The 20,629-nt window shown below is 35.8% G+C and overlaps 1 protein-coding gene across 1 annotated transcript in view; it reads right to left on the bottom strand.

The window, feature by feature from the left end:
- Positions 1-436: 436 nt before the first annotated feature.
- Positions 437-20,629, bottom strand: part of GABRG1 (gamma-aminobutyric acid type A receptor subunit gamma1) — a 111,034-nt gene continuing 90,841 nt past the window's right edge. The window contains exons 8-9 of the mRNA XM_049886313.1: positions 16,116-16,327; positions 437-706 (exon numbers count right to left, since the gene is read on the bottom strand). Coding sequence (XP_049742270.1) covers positions 437-706; positions 16,116-16,327 — 482 coding nt within the window. The remainder of the gene's footprint in view (positions 707-16,115; positions 16,328-20,629) is intronic.

Here is a 20,629-nt window from a genome sequence, read left to right as displayed (position 1 = left end):
ATGTATTTTATCAATACATACAATTTTATGTTTTTATAAAAACTACAGAAATATTAGGTATTGGATTAGCATCCCCTTGAAAACACTGATAGATTATATTTAAATAAAAGGTGCATTAAAATTATTCCATTTTAAAATTAGAATGACAGAACTTACAAATCCAAAATCCTAATATCAGTAAAATAAAAAATCAAAGTAAAAATATATAATAGTATTTTAATACACTATACTTTGCAACTAATCTGGTTCATATAAACTTAAGTAAATCAATGTAAAATCTGCTAATTTATTCATCTTTGAAAACTTTTAGATAGTTACAATATTATTCACATTTTAACCATTGGTTTCTCTGCATTTTAAACTTCATGTTACTGAGGTACAATAGATTTTACTGGATAAGTTAAACTTCTTAAAACCATCACCTAGTAACTCTGATTTATAAGTAAAGATAGCCAACCCAATACACCAGATTAAACAGGGCAAAAGCTGTTGGGAAAAATATTCGAGAATAGGAGTCAATTTTGGCAATGCGGATGTGTATCCTTCCTTCCCTCCAAGATCCTGTTCTGCAGTCTTCAAAGCAACAGAAGAAGCTGGCACAATCTTTGCCCTCCAGACACTGATAACCGTAGTCATCTTCTCCTTGTGGCAGAGAAATGCTACTCATTGGAATCAGGGTGGATCCAGGATGGAGACCAGAGGGCACCTAAGTAAAATAAATAATGAGTTTTTGAGGAAAAAAACATATCATAAAGACAGATCAATTTGTCTCCTTAAGGCAAACTCTAGGAGACTGGCATACAATAAAAATAATCTTGCTTTCCAAAAATCAAGTATTATTTTCAATTCTAGTGTTTTTTAGCATATAATTTACTTGTGACACATAACTTAATATCTTTCACATTCCACAGAATATATAGAAAAGAAACACACCCCAAAAATGTATATTTTCTAACTTAAGCCGATCCATCAAAATATTGTCAACCATAAATCTAGTTCTGAATAATAATAAACTGTATACTTCCATGACATTTTACACTAATTTACAATGCTATAAAGATCCCTCTTTATTTGCCATTATATGTTATGTTGTGTACTTATTTTGTAATAATGAGAACAAATACCAAGAAAGCATTTTGATAAAGCAGAAAAGCTTTGAGCAGCTGTGTGAATGGATATGAAACATGGGCTTTGTAGTAGTGGAGAGGTATACCAAAAAACCAAACCCACTGCCATTGAGTCGATTCCAACTCATAGCGACCCTATAGGACAGAGTAGAACTGCCCCATAGAGTTTCCAAGGAGGGCCTGGCGGATTTGAACTGCTGGCCTCTTGGTTAGCAGCCGTAGCACTTAACCACTATGCCACCAGGGTTTCCTGGATAGGTATAAGTCACCTTATTTGGGAGAGAGAATGTGTAAAAGTTAAAAATTCTGATTTGGGAGCAATTGGTGTTCAAAATTTTGCTTATTCTACCAAAGTAGCTTTGCTTATTGCTGGAATTGTTTTCACTCCTACTTTTTGTGGTACTTGTGATGAATAAATTTCATAATATGCAAAATGTTTTGTACTCCATCTCAATAGTAAGACTAGGTATTATTATTAAGATTAGTTAGAATCCATCAGCTGCTCTTTGGAAGCCCTATGGGGCAGTTCTACTCTGTTCTATAGGGTTGCTCGAGTCAGAATCAACTTGACGGCAACGGGTTTGGTTTTTCTTTTTTTTTTTTTATTAATATCAAATTCACTTTTTATACCAGTTTCTGATTAATACTATAAAAATAAATTTTTAAATTATTATTAAAGAGTTGAAGAAAGAATACTACAGGGCAGTAAAGCAATCACCATGGAGTCAGACAGGCCACAATTCTAACTCTGCCCAGAAATGTGACTTTTCTGCCTCCACTGCTCCACAACAGTCACAACACCATAGACTGATGATTAAATGAGATGTTGCAAAAAGGGCTTACCAAAATATTTGAAACATAGTAAGTACTCAGATATAGGTACGTAATATTTATAGTTTTTATTATTACCATTATTACTGTTAATTTCTGAAAAGGCTATATCATAATTGGCTACAAGAAAAGCACTAAAACAAACGACTGTAATAACAACAAATGAGATCTCATCAAAAATGTTACAGGAAAGAAAACGTTAATGAACCCTTGAAAAAAATGACAAAATAGGAATGAAGACTGTAGGCTTTAGTGATTTTTCACCTTTCAAAACTCCTACATATGTCAGGGATAATTTTAAGATGTGAATCTTACTAACGTATTATCATCAGCGATTTTATTATCTAAATGCGAAATACAATATTGAGATTATGAAGCTTGTTTTCACTTGGCCCGAAATCCTTTCTCTTTAAAATGCTTACAAAATTTTTTTCACCTACATTTTAAAATGAATACATTCCAAAGCCATGAAAACTAAACATTTTGTGAAAAATAATTTCTAAAACCATTAAACAAAAAACATAAGATTTTTTTTAATTTGAACCTATATTGAATCTGAACCACTAACTATTCAAAATTCAGTAGATGCAAAAGGTAGTAAATAATCCCATTTAATGTTATTTTTAAAAGATAAAAGCATCTTGTAGGTCAAAAACCCATATTAGGAACAAAATGTGCAGCCTGAAGATAAGCAACAATGCCCCAAATTTGCCTACACTTGCCTAGACAATCGTAAAACACAGAGGCAATGTATTATTAAATGTTAATAACGTATCTTTCAGGATGACATTTGGGAATACTTGACTAGACTATTTCCTAAATTTTAGTGGAGCGATAAAATTATGTTAAAAATAAGACAAATTGGTATTTATTTCCTTGTCGCTTAATACTTTAAAGACATATGTTCAAATGCTAATCAGAGTGAAAAATGATTAAAATACAAGTTTGTTAGTTTGACCATTTCAAGATTATGTGGCATAAAACACACTCTGCATATTTCTCAGCACGGCCATACACATTGGGGTTTTTCAGATATCAATTGTACTTGAGAGGGAAGATTACCCATTAAAGCACACAAATTTGGTGAAAACCTGCATATTGTTCAGTTTATAACGAGGCTAATCTTTGGTGGTCAATATCACAAAAGGTTTATATTACAGCAATACTTTAAATTGACAGGTTTCCAGTAAACTAAACAGCATCTCCCCCCCGCCCCAAAAAAGATAAACACAAGGTCATAAATTGAAAGCAATTGTATTTCAATGAATGATTGAAGTGAAGAGAAATGGGCTTTATATGTGGTAACATAAAAACAGTCAAAGGCTGACAATGAAATAAAATATTGGCTGACACAGTGACTTAAAAACTGAAAACCCCTGGAAGATTGATCGGAAGAATATATACATTCCACGTCTTATCTGAAGTGCAGCCTATGCTATATAAGCTACGTGCATCTTGAAACTTCTCAAACACTGAAATAAACAAATAAATAAACCACTTTTGTGACATAAAATAACAACATAATTGAATAGGATGTACTGTAAATGACTTAATTTTGAGAATACACTATTTGTTACTTAAACAAGTCCCTAAGAATATAGCTACATGTACCATTTTGAGAAATTGATCCCATTCTTACTATCAAAGGTGTGTATGTGTGTGTGGTTATATATTAAATATTGTATTACTTACATGTTACTAGTGCAGTTAAACATATAGTTAAGGATGTGATTAAAATATATTTTAAACAACAAGATATATACTAATGTCAAATAATTATTAAATAGAAAATAAATGTTTTGTGTACAAATAATATCTTTATGTGGATATATTTACATAATTACAATTTATACTTCATACTAATATCACTAATGTTACCAAATATTAGTAATAAAATAACAAATACAATTAGGTGATGCTGACTCGACGGCACTGGGTTATTAATATTAGAATATTGACTAATATTACTAGTATCGATTTCCCATTTAAAACATTGCAATGAGAATGTCAGCCTAAGCACAAGTGTTCTTTTTTTCTTTACCCTATTTCAAAAATCCTTGCTAAATATCAGTAAGAATGTTTAAAAATTACAAAACCTATATGTGTCAAAAAAAAAAAAAAGACCTGGAGTGTATCTTGGGAATGGGATTCTGTCAATTAGCATGTCAGAGCTTTGATGATTTTCTGAAACACAGAGAATAAATGGAAAAATGCCAAAGGATAAAATGTTGTTGTTAGATGCATTTGAGTTGGTTCCAACTCATAGTAACCCTGTGTACAATAGAACAAACACTGCTCCATCCTGTACCACCCTCACAATCACTGCTATGTTGGAGCCCGTTGTTGCAGCCACTGTGTCATTCTACCTCTTTGAGGGTCATTATGAGTTGGAATCGACTTGATGGCAACAGGTTTGTTTTTTGTTTTTTTCCTACTTCACCAAGCATGATGTCCTTCACTGGGGACTAGTCCCTCCTGATAACATGTCCAAAGTATGTAAGGTGCAGTTTCACCATCCTAGCTTCTCAGGAGTATTCTGGCTGTACTTCTTCCAAGACAGATTTGTTCATTTTTCTGGTAGTCAGTGGTGTATTCAATATTCTTACCAATGCCATAACTCAAAGGCATCAATTCTTCTTCAGTCTTCCTTATTCATTGTCCAGCTTTTGCATACATACAAGGCAATCGAAAACACCATGGCGGGTTTAGGTGCACCTCAGTCCTTAAAGTGACATCTTTGCTTTTTAACACCTTAAAGAAGTCTTTTGCAGCAGATTTGCCCAATGCAATACTGCGCTTGATTTTTTTTTTTTTAATTGTGCTTTTGGTTAAAGTTTACAGCTCAAGTTAATTTCTCATTCAAAAATTTATTCACATATTGTTTTGTGACACTGTTTGCAATCCCCACAATGTGACACTATGAGGGTGGTTAAGGTTCCTCATGTTGGTATTATTGTCCTAGTAAAGCCCTCATTATGCTCCTCGTTTCTGCCCGAGTTCCCTGTGTCTTTGTCTAGTTCCTGTCCCTTACTGCCTTCACGTCTTGCTTTTGGACAGAAGCTGCTCATTTGGTCATGTATATTTGATTGAACTAAGAAGCACGTTCTTCACATGTGTTATTTTTGTTTTATAGGCCTGTCTAATCTTTGTCTGAAAAGTGGGCTTTGGGAGTGGTTTCAGTTCTCAGTTAGCAAAGTGTCCAGGGGCCATAGCTTCGGGGGTTCCTCCAGTCTCTTTCAGACCAGTAAAAAAAAAAAATGTGTTTTTTTTTTTAATGGATTTGAATTCTGTTCCACATTTTCCTCCCTTCCCTTCATTTGATTTCTTGACTGCTGCTTCCATGGGCATTGATAGTGGATCCAAATAAAATGAAATTCTTGACAACTTCAATATTTTCTCTGTTCATCGTGATGTTGCTTTTTTGTCCAGTTGTGAAGATTTTTGTTTTCTTCATGTTGAGGTGTAATCCATACTAAAGCCTGTAGTCTTTGATCTTCATCCGTAAGTGCTTAAAGTCCTCTTCTCTTTCAGCAAGTAAGGTTGTGTCATCTGCATATTGCAGGTTGTTAATGAGTCTTCCTCCAATCCTGATTCTGCACTCTTCTTCATGTAATTCAGCTTCTTGGATTATTTGTTCTGCAAAAAGATGAAGTAGGCCAAAGGAAGCCACAGCTCAGAAAAGGGTCAGGAAATGGGAACATGAGTGTGGGATCTGTTCTTCTGTCAAAGCACCAGAGAAGCTTACTCTGAGGTAGGAAGAATGGTAATTTTAAATAAGATACAAAACATAAAAAATAAAAAACCATTGCCATCAAGTCAATTCTGACTCATAGCAACCCTATAGTGCAGGGTAGCACTGCCCCATAGAGTTTCCAAGGAGCGCCTGGTGGATTCAAACTCCTGACCTTTTGTTTATTAGCTGTAGCACTTAACCACTACGCTACCAAAAAAAAAAAAAGGTTTGTATTTATTAAATATCTATCTCCAGAAGAGCTGCATCAGTTGGAACTACTACTTATCTACTGTGCATCCAGGTTAGTTTTTACTCATGGTTAGAACGCTATAATTTCTCAAAAGAAAACTCACACCCCACTCAGATCGTGAGTGTGATTAAGGCTCCTCATGTTGGTATTAATGTCCTAGTAAGGCCTTCATCATCCTATTATTTGGAGTGTATGTGCGAATGTTTGGAAGCAATCTGACCACATGCTTTCCATACACACACGAAAGTGAAATCTGACAGTCGCACTGTTCAACAGTTACACACTGAGCTTGTAAGATCTATTGGGGAGCAATCACCAAGGACTTTCAAGGTAAACCAGAAAAGCAAAAGAAAAAAGGGAAAATGAACAGCTAGAATTATTGACCCTGTTAACTTGGGAAACATGAAACATCAATCAGGGAACGTTAAACATTCTAATTAGGCTACTGGGAAATACTTGAGAAATGTTTGCATTTGTTTAAGAAAAAAAAGACAGTGAATGATTAAAAAACAAGAGTTCTCAGAAATTTAAATAATGTGTGCAAATTTTTAAATTAAAAAAAATTAAAATAAAACCTTGAGGAAATTTTCCACAGAAACAGAGAAAAAAAATGCCTGCATGAAAAATATGACAAAAATAAAAGCTGGAATACATAGAATATAAATCTAGTAGATATTAAAAAAATCTAATAAGAATTTTAGAGGAGAAAGTAGAAAACAATGAGAACGAAGAATGAAGAAAATCCTCAGAATTAAAGAATAAAACCAAAACCCATTGCCATGGAGTCAATTCTGACTCGTAGCAACCCTATAGGAGACAGTAGAACTGCCCTATAGAGTTTCCAAGGAGAGCCTGGTAGATTCGAACTGCTAACCTTTTGGGTAGCAGCCATAGCACTTAACCACTACATCACCAGGGTTTCTGAATTGAAGGGTAGGTGTATTAAATAACAAGGAAATAAATGAGGGCAAAAAACAGAAGGTATACTGATCCCTAAAAAATTTTGTACACCATGGGGTAACAGAGGATGCTGAAAAGTTTTAGGTAAGAAAAGAAAAAGGTTAATGTACAAAGAATAATGATCAGTTTTGCACTAGAAATAGCCAGAATGAATCAAGAAATAGAGATTTAAATGTATTATTAAAATTTTTTATATATAATAATTAAAGAGTAAAATAAAATATTGAAAAGGAAAATAGTAAGGAGAAAAAAAGAGAGCTCATTTTTCCATCTTTCATCCAAAGAGTTAATAGATACTTTCAAATTAGGTGCTCCTGTAATTAGATGTATAATGGAAATAACCATCAGAGAAAAGAAGAAACAGAAATGGTTAAAACGTGGGATTGGGACCAAGAGTAGTGGGCGGGGGAAGATATTGCTTTTCTTTTGTTCATTTAAATATCGTTTTATTAGCTTGTTTCAACTATGTGCATCTATTACTACTAAAATTAGTTAGGTGTTTGCTTTGTTGTCATTTTTTAAATGACAGTTCTACTGAATGCATACAAAGCTCCCTTTCAGCTATGGTATTTTGTACAAAGAGAAATATGAAGGAATAATATTTGGAAGCCAAGGTGGAATGGTAGATATTGCTTGTGTTATCTATATACATCCAGAGCAATGTCATGTGACCATTGTCACAATTGATATTAAATGGTTATTCTATCTATTGAGAACATTCCATCATCCACTGACTCTTTACAATTACTTAAGTAACCTTGCTATCTTTCACATTCCACCAATATCACATAATCCCTCCTGGGAGCTTCGCCAGATACTATTACAGAAAAGAAGCTTTATAATTTTTGAAACTGTGTATTAGTACAGCTTTTCATGAGTCAGAATCAACTCCATGGCAACTAACAACAATAAGTATGCTGAAAAGTATATGAATGTTTATTCATATAGCTATGTACTAGCTAAAAATAAGATCTTTTCATACAGAGAAAGGGAGGTGAGATGTGGCAAAGAAAAATTCCGTCACACATCATGGCCATGCTAATGTGTTGGTTCAGGTTCCCAGTAATACATTACTTCTTGAACTATTGCAATAGTCTCCACATTTATCTTCCTGCCTCTCTTGCTATTCAAGCACATACTGTATGACGTTTCCAATTATCATTCAAAAACAGAGATCCAATAAAGTAGGAGGACTTGCATTACCTGACCTCAGAACCTACTATATAGCTACGGTAGCCAAAACAGCCTGGTACTGCTACAACGACAGATACATTGACCAATGGAACAGAATTGAGAACCCAGATGTAAATCCATCCACCTATGGTCACCTGATCTTCAACAAGGGCCCAAAGTCCATCAAATGGGGGAAAAGACAGCCTTTTTAAGAAATGGTGCTGGCAAAGCTGGATGTCCATCTGCAAAAAAATGAAACAGGACCCATACCTCACACCATACACAAAAACTAATTCAAAATGGATCAAAGACTTAAAAATAAAACCAGAAACTATAGTGGTCATAGAAGAAAAAACAGGATCAACACTAGAGGCCCTAATACATGGCATTAACAGAATACAAACAATAACTAACAGTACACAAACTCTGGAATATAAGCTAGATTACTTAAGCTCATCAAAACACTTCACCAAAAGAATAAAAAGAGAACCTACAGACTGGGAAAAAAAATTTTAGCTATTGCAAATCCTACAAAGGTCTAATCTCTAAAATCTACAGGAAAATCCAATACCTCTATGACAAAAAGACAAATAATCCAATTAAAATGGGCAAAGTAAATGAACAGACAGTTCACCAAAGAAGGCATTCAAGTGGGTAACAGACACATGAGGAAATGTTTTCAATCACTAGCCATTAGAGAAATCCAAATCAAAACCCCAGTGAGATACCATCTCACCCAGGAATTAATGGCACTAATCCAAAAAAAAAAAAAAACAGTAAATAACAAATGTTGGAGAGACTGCAGGGGATTGGAACTCTTATGCACTGCTGTTGGGAATGCAAAATGGCACAATCATTTTTGAGAAAAAATATGGTGCTTCCTTAAAAAAAAAAAAGCTAAAAATAGAGAAATGCCATATGATCTACCAATCTCACTCTTAGGAATAGATCCTAGAGAAATAAGAGCCGTCACAGGAATAGACACATGTACATCTGTGTTCATTGCAGCATTGTTTACAATAGAAAAAAGATGGAAACAACCTAGTTGCCCAATAACAGATGAATGGATAAACAAACTATGGTACATACACACAATGCAGTACTTTGCAATGATAAAGAACAATGATGAATCTGCGAAGCATCTCACAAAGTGGATTAACCTGGAGGGCATTATGCTGAGTGAAATAAGTCAATTACAAAAGGACAAATATTGTACGAGACCACTAAAAACCTATGAAAGGGTATACACACAAAAAGAAACAATCTTTGATGGTTACCAGGGCGGGGCGGGGGAAGGTAGGTGTAAGGATGGAAAAACACTAAATAGACAATAGACAAGTGGTAACTTTGGTGAAGGGTAAGACAGTACATAATACTGGGGAAGCCAGCACACCTTGACCAAGGCAAGATCAAAGAAGTTTCATAGACACATCCAAACTCCCTGAGGCACCAAATTACTGGGCTTTTGGGAGCCATGGTCTCAGGGAACACCTAGCTCAACTGGCATAACATAGTTTATTGAAAAAAAAAGTGCTCTACATTCTACTTTGGTGAGTAGTGTCTGGGGTCTTAAAAGCTTGTAAGATACTCCACTGGTCTCACCTCATTGGGAGCAAGGGAGGATGAAGTAAACTAAAGATACAAGGGAAAGATCAGTCCAAAGGACTAATGGACCACAACTATCACAGCTGCCACTAGACTGAGCCCAGCACAACTAGATGATGCCTGGCTACCACCACTGACTGCTCTGACAGGGATCACAATAGAAGGTCCCGTACAGAGCTGGAGAAAAATGTAGAACAAAATTCTAACTCAAAAAGAAAGACCAGAATTACCGGCCTGACAGAAACTAGAGAAATTCTGAGAGTATGGCTCCTGGATACCCTTTTAGCTCGGTAATGAAGTCACTCCTGAGTTTCACCGTTCAGCCAAAGATTAGACAGGCCCATAAGACAAAAGGAGACTAAAGGGCACATAAGCTCAGGGGCAAGGACTAGAGGGCAGGAGGGGACAGGAAATGGTAATAGGGAGCCCAAGGTTGAGAAGAGAGAGTATTGACATGTCATGGGATTGGTAACCAATGTCACAAAACAATTCATGTACTAACTGTTTAATGAGAAGCTAGTTTGTTCTGTAAACCTTCATCTAAAGTACAATAACTAAGAAAAAATAAACCAAAAATAGAGCTCTAAATATGTCATTCTCCTGGAAAACATTCATGTCTTACGAGTGCTAACAGGGCAAAATGCAAATTTCTTAGTATGACACTGGAGGCTTTGTCCAGCTTGACCACAAACCACCTTTGTATCCTTGACCTAGATTACTTTCTTTCCTATCCTCTAGACCAGCGCTAGTCAGTAGCACTTTCCATGGTTAGGGAAAAGTTCTATATCTGTGCTATCAAAATGGTAGCCAATAGTCATATGTGATTATCAAGCACTTGAAATGTGAATAGTGCTACTAAGATACTGAACTTCAAATATTGTTTAATTTTAAATAATTAAAATTAACACAGCCACATGTGGCTAGTGTCTACAGTATTGTACAGCAGAGCTCAAATCTCACATTTAAGCCTCAACTCTGCTTAAATGATCTCCTCTTATTTAAATATTCTAATTTGTTCCCCTGAGAACTTCAACTTATCTTAAAATAAATACTTCAAATATGTCACAATTTCTCTGAAATTTTCTCTACCAAAATTCCTTTGGAAGAATGAGTTTACATACTATTTCAATTAATTATTTACACTTGAAATGAATGGCAGTCTCCCTACTCCACCGTGGCCCCTATTGACATAATCTTCTTCTCAATACTATGTGCCTATTAATCTGTATTGCACAGACCACATCAACTGTTGTCTCAACACTGTCTCAGATGCAAGGCATAGGCTACAAGGGTTAGGCTTTGTGGTACTTCTTTCTATTTCAATGAGAACATCTCCTTTAAAAATACATATTTCATGTTTTATAAAATAAAAATATTTTATAGTTTATTTAAAGTTTATAATGTCATCATGATAAACATAGAAAATATTGAAGTTGTAAAAGATTTCATTTTACTTGGATCAATAATCAATGCCCATGGAAGTCAAGAAATCAAAGGACACATCGTGTTGGACCAATCTGCTGCAAAAGACCTCTTTAAAGCATTAAAAAGCAAAGATGTCACTTTAAGGACGAAGGTGTCCCTGACCCAAGCCATAGCATTTTCAATCAACTCATATGCATGTGAAAGCTAGACAATGAATAAAGAAGACCAAAGAAGAACTGATGCCTTTCAATTCCAGTATTGGTGAAGAATACCAAACATGCCATGGACTGCCAGAAGAATGAACAAATCTGTCTTGGGAGAAGTGTAGCCAGAAGTGCAGCTCCTTAGAAGTGAGTGTGGTAAGACTTCATCTCATATATTTTGGACATGTTATAAGGAGAGATCAATCTCTGGAGAAGGACATCATGCTTTGTAAAGTGGAGGGTCAGCAAAAAAGAGGGAGACCCTCAGCAAAATGGATTAACAAAGTGGCCGCAACAACGGGCTCAAGCATGACAACAATTGTGAGGATGGAACAGGACCAGGCAATGTTTCATTTTGTTGTACATAGAGGTGCTATGAGTTGGAAACAACTCAGTGGCACCTAACAACAACAACAGCAATGTCTTTGTCCGCAATCAGACTAAAAGTTTCTTGAAACAGAGAACACATTCTACTTTGTGCCCAACATATCTTACCCATGGTTGATGAAATAAGTTTCATTTTAACCAAATCAATAGCTTACAAATAAGTAAATACTACACTCAAATGGGTATAGCAAATTCCCTGATTTGGAAATGGCATCACTTTATGAGATTCCTGATCACCTGTAGGCTGAGCATTCAAATTTCATTGTAAACTACACTTTAGTTGGCAACAACTGGTTCACTATTTTTTTAAAAAACAAATATTGATAACACACCTGAATCATATTTATAATGAAAGGAAATAAAAACACAACATATGATGGATGGTAATGTAGACCTTATCAAAATATCATTGATTTTCACAAAGAAAGAAAGAAAAAGCAAGAGAGGTAGAGAAGGAAGGAAAGAAAAAAAGAAGGAAGGAGGGAAAGAAGGAAGGAAAGAAGGAGAAAGAGAAGGAAAGAAAGAAGGGGAGAGAGAAAGAAAGAAGGGTAAAGACAGAGAGAGAAGGAAGGAAAGAAGGAAGGGAGGAGAGAGAGACAGAAAGAAAGGAGGGGGAAAAGGGGGATGAAGAAGAGGTAAAGGGAGGTTAGGAGGGGGAGGAGAGGGGAGGGAGGAAAAGGCTCTACATTCCATGTGGAGAGTAAAGTAGAAAACAGCTTTATTAATTTGGGTTTTTCTTAGAAGTTTTATTGAAGCTGAAAATCAACTGTGTTCAAATGTCATCTGTCCTTGAAAAAAATGAATCAGGTGATTCTAGGACTCTCAGTTAAGCCGAGTGACATCAAGAAGAGAATTTTAGTTATGCTTAATAGCAGACATGCTGAACTTTCTGTGACTCTAGCCAAGGTCTTTGCTCCTGGCCTGACTTTTGCTATAAATAATTTAGAGAAAAATAGGGAAATGCTAGTTTTTAAACTACTCAGAGTTTTGAGCATATAAAGGAAAATGGGCAGTCTCTTCACTAAATGATGCTGGCAAAACTGAATAACCACATGTAGAAAAATGAAACATACCATATAAAAAACTAACTCAAAATGGATCAAGGAACTAAACGTTAAAGGTAAAACCATAAATTTCTTGGAAAAAACATAGGAGCAAAACTATGGGACATAGGTTTTTTTTTTTTTTTTTTAATAATAGATTATCAAACACAACTACAAATGCAAGAGCAGCAGAAGACAAAATAGACAACAAAATAGGGACCTCATAAAAATTAAATACTTATGCTCAGCAAAAGACTTCATCAAAAGAGTAAAAGGACAATCTACAGACTGGGAAAAAATCTTCAGGAAAGACATATCTGATAAGAGCCTAATCTCTAAAATACACAAAAACTTTAACAACTCACCAAAAAAAAAAAAAAAAAAGATAATCCAATTTAAAAGTGGGCAAAGGACATGAACAGACACTTCACCAAAGAGGACATTCAAGTGTGCAAAAAACACATGAAAAGATGTTCATGATCATCAGCCATTGCTGTTAGGTACTGTTCAGTTGGTTCCCACACATAGGGACTCTATGTACAACAGAACGAGACTCTGCCTGGTTCTGCACCTTCAGCACAATTGTTACTATGTTTGAGCCCACTGTTGTTTCACTATTCATAAGGTTTTTACTGGTCTTTTTTTTTAAGAGGTAGATCACCAGGTCCTTCTTCCTAATCTGTCTTAGTCTGGAAGCTCCAGTGAAAACTGTCCACCATTGGTGAATTTGTTGGTATTTGAAATACCAGTGGCATAGCTTCTGGCATCACAGCAACATGCAAGCCGCCACAGTAGGACAAACTGGCAGACGAGCATTAGCCTGTAAAACAAAAACCAAACCCATTGTCGTCGAGTCAGTTCCAACTCATAGCAACACTGTAGGACAGAATAGAACTGTCTCATAGGGTTTCCAAGGAGTGGATGGTGGATGTGAACTGCTGACCTTTTGGTCAGCAGCTGAGCTCTTAACCACTGCACCACCATGGCTTCATTAGTGAGCCATTAGTGAGATGCAAATCAAAACTACTCTGAATATTATCTCACCCCTGCTAAAATGGTACTGATCAAAAACAGAAAACAACAAATGGTGGCAAGGATGTGAGGAGATTGAAACTCTTATCCACTACTGGTGAGACTGTAAAATGGTACAAAAACTATGGAAAACAGCATGGTGCTTCCTCAAAAAACTAAAAGTATAACTACCTTATGATGTCACAATCCCACTCATAGGTATATACCTTAGAGACCTAATAGAAGCGACACAAACAGACATGCACATCTATGTTATTGCAATACTAGTCACAATAGCAAAAAGGTGGAAACAACCTACGTGTCCATCAATGGATGAATGAATAAACAAAATGTGGTACATACATACAATGGAATACTAACCTTTTGCCATCGAGTCAAGTTCAACTCATAGCAACCCTACAGCAACAATGGAATACTACTCAGACATTAAGAATAATGATGAGTCCTTGAAACACAACATGGATGAATCTGGAGGACATTATACTGAGTGAAATAAGCCAATCACCAAACCCAAATTCATTGCCATCAAGTTAATTCCAACTCATAGGAACCCTATAGAGCAGAACAGAACTGCCCCATAGGGCTTCCAAGGCTGTAAATCTTTATGGAAGCAGACTGCCACATCTTTCTCCTGCGGAAGTGGTTGGTGGATTCGAACAGCTGACATTTTGATTCACAGTCAAGTGCTTAATCTCTGTGTCACCAGTGCTCCTAAGTCCATTACAAAAGCACAAACATTGTATGAGCTCATTTTTTTAAAAAAGACCAGAATAGATATGCATAAAGAATCCAACATTCATTGGTGGTAACCAGGGATGGGAGTAGGTGGGAGGAAGAATCACTTTTTAGACAGCAGACACTTATTTTTGGTGATGGGAAATGTAACATCAAATGTGACTGAAGTACTCACAACTTGACCACGGTAAATGAACTTACTAAGAAGTACACAAGAAAAAAAGGACTTTTTTGATAAATGCTAAAAAAAAAAAAAAAAATTTTTTTTTTTAAGTCCTAAAATTTTTTTTTTTAAGTCCTAGGACATATACAATTTCATAACAGCAACCAAACAATATATATGTAGTTACATATGCATGTATGTATGTATGCATACGTGTATTGCATATATGTTGTTGTTGTTAGGTGCTGTCTAGTTGGTTCTGACTCATAGTGACCCTATGTACAACAGAATGAAACACTGCCCAGTCCTGTGCCACCCTCAAAATTGTTGCTATGTTTGAGCCCATTGTTGCAGCTACTATATCAATACATCTCGTTGAGGATCTCTCTCTTTTTTTGCTGACCCTCTACTTTACCAAGCATGATGTCCTTCTCCAGGGACTGGTCCCTGCTAATAACAGTACAAAGTATGTGAAACGAAGTCTCGCCATCCTGGCTTCTATGGAGCATTCTGATGGCACTTCTTCCAAGACAGATTTGTTCTTTCTTCTGGCAGTTCATGCTATATTCAATATTCTTCGACAATACCATAATTCAAATACTGGGCACACTTTTTAAGCCTTTGATATTACTTTGAGATTATTATCATTACCATTATAAAAATAAAATAATCATGTAATGCTTAAGTATATTAGAATCAATAGGATCAATTCTAATATATTAATTTAATGCTATATAATTTAAAGCAGGTATATAATTGAGAAGGAGGAATAAGGGAGTGAAAATATACAAACAGCAGAAAAAACTTTATAGTTTATGACTTTCAAAAGTAGCTGGGTATTAACAATAATGTGAGATTTTTTTCTCTCAAAAGTTAATTTTGAGAGCTACCCTTAATGGGTTTGTTTTACCCATTGTCAGATGTACAGATAATAACACAAAAATAGAATCACAGTGAGATTTTAGTTAGCATTTTAGGTACAAAGAATCTATCACTTGTGGAAAATTTCACAGCAAAAGAAACCACTCTTTTTCAAGGACCATTCAATCATCTTTTCTAAGCAATAATATAAATGCATTTTCCTTGGTGGTCAATGTAAAGTACTCCAGTTTGACCCCAATTTTATTCATCTGTTGCCTTGGCATTTTAAGCATCCATATAATTCTAATTATTATTATTATTATCCTGGAACTACGGTGGCCCAGTGGTAAAGAGTTCAGTTGCTAACCAAAAGGCTGGCAGTTTGAATCCAGCAGCCACTTCCTGGAAACCCTATGGGGCAGTTTTATCCTGTCCTATAGAGTCGCTATGAGTTGGAATCCACTCGACAGCAACAGTTTTTTTTTTTTTTTTTGGTTTTGTATTATTCTAGGCAATTATGACATGCATATTCAAACCAGTAACACTAGGTAACTTGGTAGTTAATGAAATAGAAATTGTTTACATACTGAGGCCTTGTTTCTGAGCTTCCTGTCTCTTGTAGTCTTTCCTTTTTTGTTGCTGGTAAAATAATGTAAGGTTCCATATTCCATCAAGGCTGCAAAAACAAAAATAAAACAAACAGAAACAAAGAGATCCATCGCTGTCACATAGGAAACTTTAGGTAAAGACTTCCTGGCTATTGTACTCAGGGTTGTCATAGTCAGAACTGTAGTGATACCTACAGAGAGAAAGAGAAAGAAAAAAAAAAGATGAAAAATAACTGGCAATTTATGAGACCACTTTTATTCTTGCATCTGATTTGGCAATATCATGAGTGGAAATAAACAATGGAAAAAAAAGGATATGATTACTAATGATTTGCAGAAAGGATTACTAGTAACCATAGCTACATTACATACCATGTCCTCTTTGTGTCTCTCTGTAAATTTTAATCATTTAAAACACTTTGGACTACAAAATATCTCCCAATAACCATTATTCCTTTACTCCATAGTAGTAGTAGTAGTAGTTGTTGCTGTTATTCTGACTCCTAGCCACTCCATGTACAACAGAATGAAACATTGCCCAGTCCTGTGCCATACTCACAATCATTGCTGTGTTTGAGCCCATAGTTGCAGCCATTGTGTCAATCCATCTTGTTGTGGGTTGTGATAGTTAATATTATATGTCAAACTGGCTAGGCCATGATTCTCAGTATCATGTAATTATCCTCCATTTTGTGATATAATGTAATCCCCTTCATGATGTGATTTGATTTGATCAGTTGTAAGGGGAGTTTCCCTGAGGGTGTTGCCTATAGCCAATATACATATGGACGTTCTGGGAAAGCTCAATTGCTTGCTCTGGATCCAGTTTCTGGCTTGTCATCATCTGACTTCTGATTCTTTGAATCTTGGGACTTTGGGGCTTGAACCAACAGTCTGTTGCCTGACCTGCCGACTTTGGAATTTGCTGGCTTCTGCAGCCCTGTGAGCCAGCAGCCTTCTGACCTGCTGATTCTGGGTTCGTCAGCCCCTGCAACCATGAGTCAGGACAAACATCCAGTGGACACCTGACACACAGGCTTTGGGACTTGCCAACCTCTACAATCACGTGAGCCATTTCCTTGGGATAAATCTGTGTGTGTGTGTACTTATACATATATATATAAACATATATATATATACACACACACATACATACACATATATACACATACATACATGCATATATATACATATAAAACCCATATATATATACACACATATATATATACATATATATACACACACACTTCACTAGTTTTTTTTTTTTTTTCTCTATAGAACCCAGCCTAGGAAAAGGCTCTTCCTCTTTTTCTCTGACCCTCTGCTTTATCAAGCATAATGTCCATCTTCAGAGACTTGTCCCTACTGAAAACTTGTCTAAAGAGGATTCTGGCTGTACTTCTTCCAAGACAGATTTATTTGCTCTTCTGACAGTCCATGGTATACTTAATATTCTTCACCTACACAATAATTGAAAAACATCAATTCTTCCTTGGTCTTCTTTGTTCAGTGTCCATATTTCCCATGCATATGAGGCAATTGAAAATATCATGGCTTTGGTCAGGCTCAACTTAGTCCTTGAAGTGTCATCTTTGCTTTTTAACACTTTAAAGAGGTCTTTTGTTTTTTTGCAACAGAGTTGCCCAATGCAATATGTTCTTGGATTTTTTGACTACTGCATCTACAAAGTTTAGCTGACATTTGGTTGCCTAGAAAAAGAGATTTATTTGCCAGCTTCCTTTGCAGCTAGGTGTGGCCACATGGCTAAGATCAAGTGGAGGTAATTTAAAGGGGACAAGCAAAGGATAAGTAATGTCTAGAAGATAGCATTAAAGAGACATGAAATGCCCCTCTTTCCTTCTTCCTCATTGCTGCCTGCTGGAATATAATGATTAGATCATCAGAAGCCATCTTGGACCATTAGATGATCTTGGGAATTGAAGTCATGCAAAACGCGGCAAAAGGCTAGAAGGCGTCTGGGTCCCTAACACCAATATCACCCCTGGACTTTTACATGAGAAGTAAATACACTTGTACCTAATTTAAGCTAGAGTGATTAGAGGTTTTCCATTACCTACAACTAAAATCAATCCAAACAACTATAGTGCTTTGTGATATGACGTCTTGAATTTGCTAATCTCAAAGATTAAGTGAAGAATACAGGCAAGGTGATAGCAAGAGGATATTTTTAAAGCATAAAATAAATATTCGTATTTTGAAAAATGCAGCATAAAGAACTGAGATATCACCTCAGAGTCCCAGGATATGCATGCATGCATGTGAACATACACACACACATACACACACAGTTCTATAATCTAAGAGATCTGAGGAAAAGTAAAATTCTTATACAGAGAGTCAAGAAATCTGGAGCCTTCTTCCGCCTCCACTAGTACCGTGAGCATATTATCCTGTCCATAGTTGTTTCCTTACTCACAAGAATAAGGAGAGTAGGTTACACTTACGCCTGTAGTGTTTTTCAAATACAAATGGAGTTATTAGTGTGTAGCACCTTCTAAGAGTTGAAGAGTTAAGGTGAGAGAGAAATGTTCACCATGACCTGTGTGAACATCTTTGAAGTTGTCTCCCCGTTGCCTTTCTCGTGGTTGTTCTATCTGTTAATCTTAGGTCCTCTAACTCACAGCTGCTAATGTGATAACCCTTCTCACCTAATCTGCCATAATTTTTATTCTTTGCCCTACCACATATGGCCCCATGAGTAGATTTGTTTACGTTCTCAAAAGTTCTAAATAGATTGCCAAATCCTTCTTAATTTGATCAATATTTTTAGAGTGGTAACATCTGCAATGGATAAAATGGGAAGCGGCTGCTTCAACAGAGTCTCTTTTATATGGTGACGTTCTCTGTTTTCCTTATGTCTCCATTGAAATATGCCCTAACAATTCCTCTGACACACATGTCATTTTACTTCCATAATTATTTAGGGTAAAAAAAAAAAAAATAAAGATGACGTAGTTGAGATGGGTTTTGAGTAACAGAGGCAAACAGGTTCAATCTATAACTCCTTCGCCTATTAGTTGCGTAACTTTAGAAAAGTTTCTGAACTCCTCTTTATCATTCATCTGAACAATAGGTAAAGTATGTGCCTATTGTGTGTGTTGGGTGCCGGTGAGTCAATTGTGGCTCATACAAACCCATGCGACAGAGTAGAAATGCTTTTTGAGTTTTTTTGGCTGTAATCTTTATGGAAGCAGATGACAAGGCCTTTCTCCCACAGAGCTACTGGGTAGGTCAGGGCTGCCACACTTTGGTTAGCAGCCAAGCACTTAAGCGTTTGTACCACCAGGGCTCCTTGGGTACAGTATACAAATATACATATTTGTACATATACAAATAAATACAAAAGATATTTAATTTACTTATTTGTATCTTCTTAAAGTGGAAACAGATTAAATATAAGCATCTTAAAAATATGATTTTCCTTCTAAACACTGCTTTAGATGCATCCCACAGATATTTACATACTGAGTTTTTATTAAAATTCAATTTGAAACATTTTCTAACTTCCCCTTTGGTATTTCCTTTGACCTGTGAGTTATGTAAAAGATCATTTTTGTTATTTCCAAATATATGAAGATTTTACAAGTTATCTTATTAATAATTTTTAAGTTACTTCAAGTTTGCTCAGAGATCATACTCTGGAAAATTTCAGCCCTTTGACTTGTGTTGAGATTTGTTCTGGGTCCTAGCATATGATCTATCTTGGTTAATGTTCCATATACATCTGACAAAAAAAAGTGTATTCTGCAGTTGAGTGTTATTGTTTTTAGTTGTCACCGAGTCAATCCTGACTCATGGCTACTCCATGTGTTCTGAGTAAAACAGCTCCATAGGGCTTTAAAAGCTGTGACCTTTCAGAGTCAGATATTCAGGCCTGCCTTTCGAAATGCTTCTGTGTGGGTTTGAACAACCAACCTTTCAGTTAGCAGTTGAGCACTTAACCATTTATTAATCAGGTCAAGTACTTGATAGAAAGAAATTTTTTTTTTTTTTTTACTACACCCTAATTGACTGGTGTAGTTCTTACTCTCAGTGAACAAGAGAGGAATGTTAAAAATGTCTAGAATTACAGATTTCTCTATTTTTTCCTTATTCTCAACAGTTTTGGCTCCAAAACTTGAAGCCAAAACTGTATTTAAAATTATCACAGTGTTTAACTTCAAAAGAGTATAGTGGATCGCCTACTAAAATATTTCAGAGTTCATGATAGTAGAAAAACATTTGGGACATTAAGAGGATCCATTACTATTTCCTCCATGGCTCCCCCTCTTCAAGATCCTACAACAGCTCCCTATCACGTTTGGAATAAAATCCAAAGGCGATACACAAACCTAAAACCCTGTGGTCATCAAGTCAATTCCTACTCACAGCGACCGATAGGACGGAGTATAACTACCCCATAGAGTTTCCAAGGAACAGTTGGTGGATTTGAGCTGCTGATTCCAACTCATAGCAACCCTATAAGACAGAGT

The sequence above is a fragment of the Elephas maximus genome, chromosome 5, assembly GCF_024166365.1.
Source record: "Elephas maximus indicus isolate mEleMax1 chromosome 5, mEleMax1 primary haplotype, whole genome shotgun sequence".
Taxonomy (NCBI): Eukaryota; Metazoa; Chordata; class Mammalia; order Proboscidea; family Elephantidae; genus Elephas; species Elephas maximus.
The sequence above is the reverse complement of the archived record's forward strand: the minus strand, read 5'-3'. Positions and strand labels throughout refer to the sequence as shown.